At 36.3% G+C, this 12249-nt stretch overlaps 1 protein-coding gene across 10 annotated transcripts in view; it reads left to right on the forward strand.

The window, feature by feature from the left end:
- Cc2d2a (coiled-coil and C2 domain containing 2A) overlaps nt 1-12020 on the forward strand; it is a 99871-nt gene extending 87851 nt beyond the window's left edge. For all 10 annotated transcript variants that reach the window (XM_078021064.1, XM_078021062.1, XM_040292649.2 and 7 more), the window contains 6 exons: nt 281-394; nt 2103-2237; nt 6460-6582; nt 7956-8014; nt 10314-10491; nt 11700-12020. In XM_078021064.1, the coding sequence (XP_077877190.1) occupies nt 281-394; nt 2103-2237; nt 6460-6582; nt 7956-8014; nt 10314-10491; nt 11700-11888 (798 nt within the window). In that variant the 3' untranslated portion in view covers nt 11889-12020. The remainder of the gene's footprint in view (nt 1-280; nt 395-2102; nt 2238-6459; nt 6583-7955; nt 8015-10313; nt 10492-11699) is intronic.
- The last annotated feature ends 229 nt before the right edge of the window (nt 12021-12249 follow it).

Below are 12249 nucleotides of genomic sequence, written 5' to 3' on the forward strand. Positions count from 1 at the left end.
TTTGAAATTAGTGTCTTCCCTACCCCACCCCAATCACACTGGGTGTTAATTCTTGAAATCCACATTGAAAGCATCAGTGTTAAAGAAAACGTCATGTTCACCAGAAGTGTTTTTGCTGTTTTAAAGATTATCAACACAGGGTCAACATTTTGGGAAAGATTTTAAAAACAAGTCTCATGCTTTAAGAAACTAATTTCAACTATGACCTACTAAAATCTGCATGGCCAATCCAGAATGAAGCAGTCAGTCAATACAACATTTTTTTTTTCTTTTTTGTCAGCAATTTCTTGATCTCCTGGCAGGAGATGAGGAAGAGCATGCAGTGTTGCTATGTAATTACTTTCTGTTCCTGGGTAAGAAGGCCTGGCTGGTGATGGGCAATGCTATTCCTGAGGTAAGACACTTAGGCTGGCTTCAGCAGAAGAGTGTATTTGTCTAACCCACTTAAATGTTCAGATCATGGCCAGAACTTGTTTTCATAATAATTCTCTCAGTTTCTCAGAAAGTAGCCCAGAGATAACCTTAACTACCATGGGTAACATATGAAATGGTTTAACAAGGTACTAGCAACCCTATAAAGTACTTCAAATTGTTTTTTTTTTTTTAAGCAAGCCCAGAACTTTTACCATCCAAAGTCCTCATTTAACAGTCCTTTTAGCTTTCCCTGTCCACATTCTTGAGCATTCTGATTCCTTTCGGAATCGCATGTTCTGCACCCTAAGGAGGGAAAAGGATTCAAAGCAGTGTGATGAGGCGAGAAATCTCTCCTTTCATGCCCACTGCTTCTATGAGATGTATGCTAACTTGGCAGGCAATGGGGACAAGCCAGATAACCTAGGAGCAAAGAAAAGAATGTTGACAGCTGTATCTTGATGTTAGCATTGCTATTTTTATGAAATTGCAGACATAGTGACTATCTGAATTTTAGCCTTTTAGCCACAGAAAATATCCCCCAAATTTGGGCAATGATGGGTAATTGTGGATCCAAGGATAGAAATTTCACATGGGTTGAAGCAGATTACCCAAAGAATATTTCAAAAAGAGGCCATAGAGATCAGGTACACCAAGTGACCCTAAGCAAGTCACTTCACGACTTGAAGGCTATTATAAATAAGCATATTGTAAAGTGAAATCATGCATAAGCAATAAATAAATCAATCATTGTAATAAAAGAATCTACCAATACACAAGTATTATGGGCAAAAAGTAAAAGTCCCTCTTCAGGCTCCAATCCCAAGCCCACTCTCCTCCAAGTATAGTCACTTTAACAGTTTGGTAGGTATCATTTTACCCCAGTAAGCTTTCCATCACGGTGACAAAATAGCTGAGATAATCAGCTAACAAGGGGGAAAAATGTACTCTGGCTCATGATTTTAGAGGTTTTGCTCCATGTTGGGCCTGTGATGAGGCAGGACATTATGATAGGGAGTGAGTGGTGGAGCAGAGCTACTCACCTCATGGTGGCCAGAAGCAAAGAGAGAGCGCTTTGGTGATAAATCCCCTCCCTCGAAAGTCACAGATGAAGGATCCATTCATAAGATCAAAGCCCTCAGGATCCCATCATCCACCAAGGCCCCACCTCTGAACACTGCTGCACTGGGGACCAAACCTTAAGTATGTGAGCTTTTGGAGGACAGTAAAGATTTAAACGATAAGACCTTTCAAATCTTCTATGCATGTACCTAATTACAAATATGAATCAAATACCTTACTTTATTCAAAATAGTATTCAAACATAATCGGCTTTCTTGGTGCCTGGCATCAAGAAAAATGGCAATTTTACTGACTCTAACAAGAAAATGCCAATGACTGCTTATTTCCACTAATAGTTCATTTTTCAACCAATTGTAAAATATTCTGGTTGGGTGACTATTGTCTTTATTTGGTCACTATACTAATAACAGACACAAAAAATTTCCCCAAAAAGTTGATTTCATTTTTAAAGTCAGTACAACTCAGAACTTCAAATTAATGTTTTCCATTCACCATGGGATTTTAAAAATTAGAGGTTCAACTAAAATAATAAAACATCTATGCAAATTACTATTGACTTTACTTACATCATTAATTGGAAACTGTTTTTAATGGATATTTTCCTTCAGGGTCCAACTGCCTATGTGCTAACTTGGGAACAAAATCATTATTTAATATGGAATCCTTGCAGTGGACACTTTTATGGACAATTTGATACGTTCTGTCCTCTGAAAAGTGTGGGCTGTTTAATTGGTCCTGATAATGTGAGTATTGCCATTTCCTTTTAAACATGGTTGGTTGATTGTTGATTTCTTAAAATTGATCAATTGATTTAAATATCCTATATATCCAAAAACATTATATAAATACACACACACACACACACACAAAACTGAAGAAATGTGGTGGCAAGAACGGTGGCAGAAGTAGTCATCTAAACGGTCCTAAATAAAACTTTTCACCTCACCTGCAGAGAAGCAGAATGAAATTTTAAAATATGGGATTTAGATTCAGAGAACCTGAGTTTCTGCCCTGGTTCTATCTTCAGTTTTCTGTTCTAAAATAGCATGTACAATGGCTAGCCCATAGTTCTTTAAAAACTAAATAAATGTAACTTATCTCCTAAGAATGGGTTTCTTTCTCTCCCTCCCTTTCTTCTTTCTTTGCAGTACAGGGGATTTAACCTAGGGCCTCACACAGGCTAGGCAAGTGCTCCACCACTGAGCTATACCCCAACTCCCTTTTTCTTTTTCAAAGGGAGATGCCCAGGTACTACTGTAGAAATGATTCTGTCATGGGCTGGGTGGGGTGGGGTGGGTGATTTTATTATGAAGGATACTGTGTAAAGCAGTGTTTACAAATATGAGTTAAGGGATCAGACTGCCCGAGTTGAAACTCTTATCATTTACTAGTGTGTGAGCTTGGGGAATTTCTTAATCTCTCACAAACTGTGTCTTCATTGATAAAACAGAGGTGATAGTGGGGTCATTGCTTCTAAGTAGAAAGTGACAATAGAGTGGTTGTGGGAAGTATATGAGATAACTGATGTGGAACACCTGTCACATACTAACAAATGCACCTATGGTTGGTTGAATGTGTTTATACTCATCATGTACTCACCGCTCTCTGAACTTTGTGTATCTGTCAGTAAAAAGTGTGCAGATATCTCCAATACATGTGTTTTTATTTATAAATTATATTTACATGTGTATCAATATTTTATATTACACAAAAAACACTTTAAAAATAAACATAAAAAATAGAAGATCTAATATTTTTCTTCCTATTCTCTGGAGTACGTACCCTACTTTGAAGAAAACTTGTTTACTTTTAAGGCTACAGCTAAATTAGAGGTAATATATGCCAAGTGCCCATCAAAGTACCTGCCTTTCATGGTGTCCAGTAAATGGCTACTCCTATTAATTATATTTCACATTATTACAAATGTGAAAATAGTACTGTGGAGCACTATGTTTATGTTAATTATTACTTTTAATCAAAGTCTTTGTCATAATCATAAGTGATCTGCTAAACTCCTTCTAGGTTTGAGTTATCAAGGTTATCAATAATCAAACAGGGTCAATAGGCATTGAAAAATCCTTTGAAGAACTTTTTTTTTCTTTCAAAATTATTGTTAGCTCTCAAGACAATTACTGTATGGTTGCCCAATTCTCCTAAAGGCAGTGACAGGGGCTCATGATGTGCACCCCAGTGGCAGCTGTCCTAACCCTGCTCTAAGCCTGACTGCTCCCAGTGGAAGACACATAGTGGCTGCAATGGCCTGGCACTCTCAAACCTCACCTGCTCTCTACCCCACCACACAACCTCTTTGGATGATCAGTTCTTTCTCTCCTTCACTCCTTTTCTAAGAATTAAGCTTCTCCCCTTTCTACCATTCCTATTCCAAGACCTGGCTCTCCCAATTGACTCAACTTCCCTCTAGATGTTTTTGCCTATCTACCTGTCTATTTGCTCCAGAGTCCAACAATTCTGAATTATGCTTTTTCCAACCTGAATGCACTCTGAACTGCTACTGCCTGCCTTTCCTTTCCTTCTAGAATTCTTCAAATACTAGTTATAACTCCTCTTCCCTTTGTCAGTACTCAGACCTTAACCCACCATAATCTAGCTCCTCTTTCCTGACATTACTACAAAAATTAAACTCAACAAGTACCATTGTCTTGCTAATAAATAAATCCAATGGCTTATCCTCATTCCTCACTCTTCTTCCAAATATGTAACACAGCTAATCCCTTCTTCAAGAAAAATCATGTTCCGGGGCTAGGGATGTGGCTCAAGCGGTAGCGTGCTCACCTGGCATGCGTGCGGCCCGGGTTCGATCCTCAGCACCACATACCAACAAAGATGTTGTGTCCGCCGAGAACTAAAAAATAAATATTAAAAAAAATTCTCTCTCTCTCTCCTCTCTCACTCTCTCTTTTAAAAAAAAAAAAAATCATGTTCCCCTCCTGGGTTTTGTTGATAAAGGACTAATGTTTTTCAGTTTTTTTGCAAAAGCTTCCTCCCCACTATTGGCTTTTTTTCTCACTCCTAAAATAAATAAATAAAAGATCATAAAGATTCCATATTTAATTCCATATTGTTAGTATGGGCGATTTTTCCCAGGAGTACACCTATTATTATTAACTATGATGCTACATGTAAAACAATAGGTGTGATCCTGGGAGAAATCTAAATACAAGTATTCTGGGTCCCATGTAAAAAATAAAAGTCCCTCTCAGGTTCCAGCCTCAAGCCCACTCTCCTCCCAGGCATAGCCTTTTAATTCCCGCTGCTCTTATCCTCATCTGCTTTCTCCACCTTGCTCACTCCTTGACAGTCACTTTGTTCTCCATCAAACACATCGAGCACACTTTGCCTGCCGGTGTGCTCCCTCCCCTTATTAGATATCTTTGTAAATTTTTCCCTCTTTATTTTAATTTTTGCATTTCTGATTGGAGGTCACTTTTGTAGGGAGAACTTCCCTGTCCACATTAAAAGTTCATGTTCCTGCCTGTTTGTTTCTCTAAAGCCTTCATAGTTATTGCCACATCGATAACAACAAAAACACATTACCAACCTAAATAGCTTCAAACATTTATTCTCATGGGTCTGTGAGTCAGCTGCGAGGGCTGTGTTAATGGAGGGAAGGCTGGGCAGCTTGGCTTCTCACTACAGACCTCTGAGTAGCAGGGAACAGCTCTGCTTCATGTGCTTATTCTGGAACTTGGGAAGAGCGCAAATGGGCAAGCAGGAACACACAAAGCCTTTTTTATTTTTACATACTGATAAACATTTATTTGAGTTTCTTTTTCTGAAACCTGTTTACACACAAAGCCTTTACACACAAAGCCTTTTAAATGTAGACTGACACTTCCATTCCAGTCTACTGGTCAAAAGTCAAGGGGCAGGGAAGGCTGTTTTGTCCCTTACAGTGGAAGGATCTTAACAGTAACATGAAAAAGGATATGACAATGGGACTAGGGATCACTCTTCCACCTCACTGTCGTGTGGTACCCCAGGTATTACTTGTTGATTTGTTTGCTGTAACATCCCCTTAGACCCATGAGGGTAGAGATCATTCACTACTCTATCCCCCATGACTAAGCAGGTACTGGTTAAATATGTTGAGTGAACATTGAATTAAATACTTAAATACATTGCATGAACAAACTGACCACTCATGCAATCACTTAATACCATGACTACATGCTAGGAGCTCTGCTAGAGGCTAAAGGTATTATAGTGAATAAGGGACACAGCCAATGTCCTCAGGCAATAAGTTTGGTGAGGACATGGATGAATAGATAGGCAATCAGAAACAATGATAAATAATAAAAACAGCTAACAACTATTGAGCATTTACTGCATACCAGGCATTATTGTAAGAGGTGCAGATGAATTAACTTATTGAAACCGATCAACCTTCTGAGATTATTACTATTTTCATCCCTCTTTTATGGAGGAGTAAACTGTGACACACAGAAGTTACATAAACCATCCAAGATCACACAGTTGTAAATGTTGCAAGCAAAATTCCAACACAAGTGATCTTGCTCGTGACAAGATCAACATGACAAGTGTCATCTCAGAAACTGTGAGTGGCATGGAAACAAAGAAGTGGCCAAACAACTCAATTAGGAGGCTTTCCAGAAAGGGCACTGTCAGGAAAGTCTAGTCTGTGTTCTAAAAGTGTCCACGTTTCTTACCATCAGGAACTACCTTATTTCACCAAAACTATAATCAACAGTAAGGTGCACCCAACTTCAGATATTTTAAAAAAAAATGTGAAAAATGGCCAATGATAAGTGTGAAGCCCTGATTGTAAAATGGGGGTACAATTTTTAAATCACAAAATGACAAAAGAGGCAGCCTGTGGAACACCTGGTGTCTCTGCTGCCCCTCTGTAATCATACACACATACATGTATGGGTGTGAACATATGTTATCTGCTAACCTATATGCTCATATAATTGTCTTTTTTAGATTTGGTTTAATATTCAACAATATGATTCTCCACTAAGGATAAATTTTGATGTCACCAAGCCCAAGCTGTGGAAATCTTTTTTTTCAAGAAGCCTTCCATATCCTGGCCTTTCCAGTGTTCAGGTATTATTCTTTTATTAAGGCTTATGAGGCTAGGGCTGTAGCTCAGTGGCAGAGTGCTTGCCTAACTTGTGGGAGGCACTGGGTTCAATCCTTAGCACCACAGAAAAACAAATAAATAACCGCATTCTGTCCATCTACAACTACCAAAAAAAAAACAGACTTATGGATAAGAGATTAAGGGATATGAAATCATTATACCAAGATAACTCGGTTCTTCTTGGCCCTCAATTGTATTCCTAGGTATTTAGAACAGAAAATTTGCTTTACAGACTATTTGAGCCAAATTCACACTAAGAAACACACGTTTACATATATGAGACAACTAGTAAACACATTTTAGACATGTATAAGAAAAAGTTATGATATAAAAAGCCCCACGACACAAAGCACCACAAAATATATTCAACTTAATTTTTTTAAGTACTGGTCTCAATTTACTAGATTGATTTCACAACTATGCCAATGAAATGTGAAGTCAAATTGCAGGTCCAGTCTACTAAAAGGCTCATTTACTCAAGAGAGTGCTGGCTTGTAAGTGGTTAGCATGGGCATTGTTCACTAAAACTTTTGTTTCATTTGATAGCTAGATATGTTATGCATTACTAGGTTTGTGAGGTAAAACATAAGTAGTTTTACTGTGGCACAAATCTTTGGAAAAAATTGAAAATCTTTGCCCTAGAGAAATTCTCCCATATGTCAGAAAGTGAAATACAAGATTTTTCATAGCAACAGGGTTTAAAATAGTTTAAGAACTAGAATGATAAAAGAGAAATTATAGTACATTATAGAATATTTTGTAGTAATTAAGTCAACATTAATGAATCTTATTAAGCACTCTAAATATGTTTGCCATTATCCCTAATACACTGAAAGAAAAAGCAATATTCAAAATTATTAAAGTTCAGAATACATGCAAAACAACATAATATGTTGATTAGGAGTACTTGTGTCTACAGTTAAATCACAAACACATAGTATTAATTTGCCCATTTCAATTTATTACAATGTAAGTGCCATTAAGACAGATTTTTATTCATGGCTATATCCCTGTTTTTCCATGACCTGGGAAAGTGCCTGGCAACAGTAGGTACTCAGTATCTGTTGAATGCAGGAATGTTAAAAGACAAATGCAGGTCAGTTACTTCTGTTATGAGAAAGAATAGAATGAAATTGAGAAGGAACTTCAGAGCACTTTAATTACTAAGGTGGATCATAGGCCCGTTGGCATCCCTTATACTATTCTCTATTTCCAGTAAGACATTCATGTCTGAAATTTCATTATTAAAAAAAAAAAAGTTTTAAATTTAGAAAAGGAAAGTACACCTATTAAACTTAGTGTAGGTGATTTCTCTCATTTCTGAACTCTCTTATAGCCTGAAGAGCTGATTTATCAACGCACCGACAAAGCAGCAGCAGCTGAGCTCCAAGACAGGTAACATAATGTTCCTAAATTCACATGTAATCTGCCACTAGAAGTGTAATACCAAACTTTAACAACTCTCAGCCTGGATTAATATGAAATAATTAAGGCAATTAAACTTTAATTCATGTTTACAGATACCAAGTATACACCTGATCTTTAAATCCCTGGGTCAAAATCAGGTTTTAGCATCAGCATTGTGAGAGACAGAAGTGAATACCATTAACACATAGTTCTCCAAAGACCTTACCTCAGGTTAGGGCTTACTATCATGTTATTATGGGTGCTGTTGAGACATATCATAATCCTCAGCTTAAATAATGCCTCTTGGTCCAATTAGTGGCTTGCGGAACTTCAGCTAGTTTATGACCCTAATCCACAGAGAAGGTCAGTAAGAGCTTATAAGAGTCTCTATAATTGCATTCACTTTGTAAAATAGAATGTATTCTCCTAGTTTTATAAATGCAGAAACCAAAGTTCAGAGTAGCCCACGTATTCATTAAATGTTAAAGGGGGTCAGAGGTTTCTGTGTGCCATTTCCATTAGATACAAGTGATGTGAAGAGCATGTTAAGTTACACAGATTAAATGAGACTCCTTTTAAAAAATTACTAGAAAATAATAATTTACTCCCAGTTTCTCTATAAAACCTTATTTGGGATCCCCATCTAGAACCACTAATTCCTACCTGTTTCTTCATTATACTGCTGATCAGTCCCAAGTCACTTATTTCTCTAATATCAAAGTGTTGGGAGCTGGGGTTGTAGCTTAGTAGTAGAGCACTATCCTAGCATGTGTGAGGTACTGGGTTCAATTCTCAGCACCATATATTAATTAATTAATTAATTAAAATAAATAAAGGTCCATTGACAACTATAAAAATAGTTACATAAAAAAGTATCAAAGTGCTTAGCTGAACTCATCATACCTGAACTCAGACCAAATTGAACCCCAAAACAAAATTTGTTCAGTGCCAAAAAAAAAAGTTATTCTATGACTCCTGAGCAATGGGAAGTAGCTAGAACTCCAAGTCTGCACTTGGTTAGAAAATATACAAGAGGCCTTAAAAATCAGCCTTGTTTCAATTTGAACCTAAGCTCTCATCTTACTTCAAAAACATGCCCCCATGAATAGATGACACTATCCCCTACTTCACAGGGTTATTGCTGGGATTCCATAAAAATGTATAAAAAGCACTTACCACCATACCTGGTAAATAATGGCTCAATAAATGGTAGCCATTTTCCTTCATTCTATTTAAGCATCTTATGGATTCAATATATACATTAAAAATGTCTGCACTTTATGTGTGTGTATGTGTGTATGGCTTACTATCATGTTATTATGTGTTATATTATTATATATACTATATAGTTATTAGATATTATGTTATATTGTTATAATGTGTATTATACATAACATTGTTTTATATATATACACACGCGTGCATATACACTCATACATATATCAAATGGGGTGAAGGTATAGCTCAGTGGTATGTGCAAGGTCCTGAGTTTGGTCCCCAGCACCTCCAATAAAATAAAGTTGCAAATATAATAAAAATTTAGTTGCAATAATGCTTGTACTTTGAGGCAGTTTTAAGGCAATTTCAAAAAAATTCTATCATCATGAATAACAGTTACTGTGGATACAATCAATATGATAATCAATATGATGCACTAACATTAACAGCCTTACAACTATTTGAAGTTTTAAACATAAGCTCCCTTATGTCTGAGTCTAACTTATCTGTCTGTATAAACCAATACAATTAATTAGTTATTTGAACTCAACACATTCTGCCTGAGAACGTGTTCTTAGTCCAGAGTTTTACTCAGTGACTAATCCACTTTGGCCTTCACACTGTTTATCCAACAAAGTTATCTTAGTTATGTAACTGCCTTACAGGTTTTTTATCCAGCTATAGATAATGAACACATGGCATTATCAATAGGCAGTAAAGAGAAAGACATATTGTCTGTAAGAATTTAGCAGAGAAAAATAATCAGTGTAAAACCATGTATTGTATTTAGGTAGCTTCCATTCAGCTATTTTCAAGCATCTGTTGTGGCCCTTAGGATATAATATGCTTCCTGTTTATAGGTCCATTTCCCAGCCCAACAATACATAATCTGTATGGACAAGGATCGCCTGTGTTAAATTTTAAATCCCAGGGATTAGCCCACAAGTTACAAACTACATCTAGTGAACACCACCACACACAAAAGGTTACATAATCACACACATTACGTTAAAAAAAAAAAAAACAAAGAATAAGTCACCAAAAAATAAAATTTATTTTTTATAAACAGGATTGAAAAAATACTAAAAGAAAAAATCATGGACTGGAGGCCACGCCATCTTACGAGGTGGAATAGGTACTGTACCTCCACACTGCGCCACTTCTTGCCTTTGTTGGAAAGAAGTCAAGGAGAAGATGTAGAAGATGACCACAGAGCAGAACTACTGAAACAGCTAGGAGACTACAGGGTAAGCACAAATGGCTTGTCAACTTACCCCGTGGATTCCCAATTTCATATCAGAAATTAACCCAATAATGGGATTATGAAATCAAAATAGCTATATTGCTTCTCCAAGTACATATATAAAGTAGCATAGACTAAAATATGTAATTTAAGTTTTAAACCTCAGTAATTAAATAACAAAATGCCTCTGTAATACTACAAGATCATATTTTTTTGTAACAGGGATGTATGAAAAATACTTATAAAATACATCATAAATATTAAAATAAAATGAAAACATCTGGCTAAATATTATATTCAAATGTGCATAAAGGTGAAAATAAATACTCTAGATCAGTTTTATAAAGGACATGGTTTTACACTGATTACTTTTCCATGCTAAGTTCTTATTAACAGATAATATGTAGGTTGTGATGTCATTTGGACAGTTTTTCTGTTCAGCTATATGTTAACAATATAGAAAATAGGGAGGGAGTGCTTAATATCTGTTGTTGTTTATAGTATGGTATAGTATTACTATTCCTCTTTACTGCCTATTTATTGCCTATCTATAGCTGGATAACAAAACCTGTAAGGCAGTTACAAAACTAAGATAACTTTGTTGGGTTATCAGTGTGAATGAAGGTCAAAGTGGATTAGTCACTGAGTAAAACTCAGGACTAAGGACAGGTTCTCAGGAAGAATGTGTTATTTGAACTTAACAAAATCTAAACAGGGTCAAACAGAAAATTTACTGGCTTAATTAGGTTAAACTTAACAGGTATGAGGTCACACACCTGAAAATACCTGTACATGCTGTTCAGGATGAGAGCATCTCTGTATTTCTAGCATGTTTCCCAAAGCTCACTTTGATCTCATGCCCATTCCCCTAGATTAATCTTTGGGATGAGACTGAAGTGCACTGACTAACCTAGGTCTGAGGAATTGCATGGATTACTATGCAAACTAGGAACAATTACCAAGAGGGAAAGGAATGGGCAAGAATGGGTGACTAACAGGTATCTTATATGCTAATATACTATAAACAACAACAGGTATTAAGCACTCCCTTCCCTGTTTTCTGTATTGTTAACATACAGCTGAACAGAAAAACTGTCCAAATGACATCATGACCCACAAGACTTAACTGTATTAAGAAATACATGGGGGGAAACACTGAAATCTTCAAACATCACTAACTACAAATGTTCTTGTTTTTCTTTTCTATCTCAGTTCTCTGGATTTCCCCTTCATATGCCCTATTCTGAAGTGAAGCCTTTAATTGAAGCTGTGTATAGCACTGGAGTACATAATATAGATGTTCCTAATGTTGAGTTTGCTTTAGCTGTATATATCCACCCATATCCCAAAAATGTTTTGTCTGTTTGGATCTATGTTGCCTCCCTTATACGCAACAGGTAATTTTTTCATTGAGAATTCTGCATCATGTAAAACTTATAATTAGCATATAAGAACATTTTTCATTATATTGATCATACCAGAGGAATAAAATATTATTTTCAAATAATGAAATAAACTTTATTATCTTTTTCACACTGTGTAAAAATAAGCGTTTTTACTAGTAGTCTATTTTATCTCTACCACTGTGATCTTAAATTCAACCGAGATTACCCACAGGAGGGTACACTAGGTCTCGGGCCTGTGCTTTTTCTACTTGCTTATCTTCTGTTTGGAAAATGCTTCTCCTTTGTCTGTCCAACAGAATGTCAACCATATTTCTAAGACCCAGAAAAACAATACTTCACCACTTTTCTGGGGGAAG

The sequence above is a fragment of the Ictidomys tridecemlineatus genome, chromosome 9, assembly GCF_052094955.1.
Source record: "Ictidomys tridecemlineatus isolate mIctTri1 chromosome 9, mIctTri1.hap1, whole genome shotgun sequence".
In the NCBI taxonomy this organism is placed as follows: domain Eukaryota; kingdom Metazoa; phylum Chordata; class Mammalia; order Rodentia; family Sciuridae; genus Ictidomys; species Ictidomys tridecemlineatus.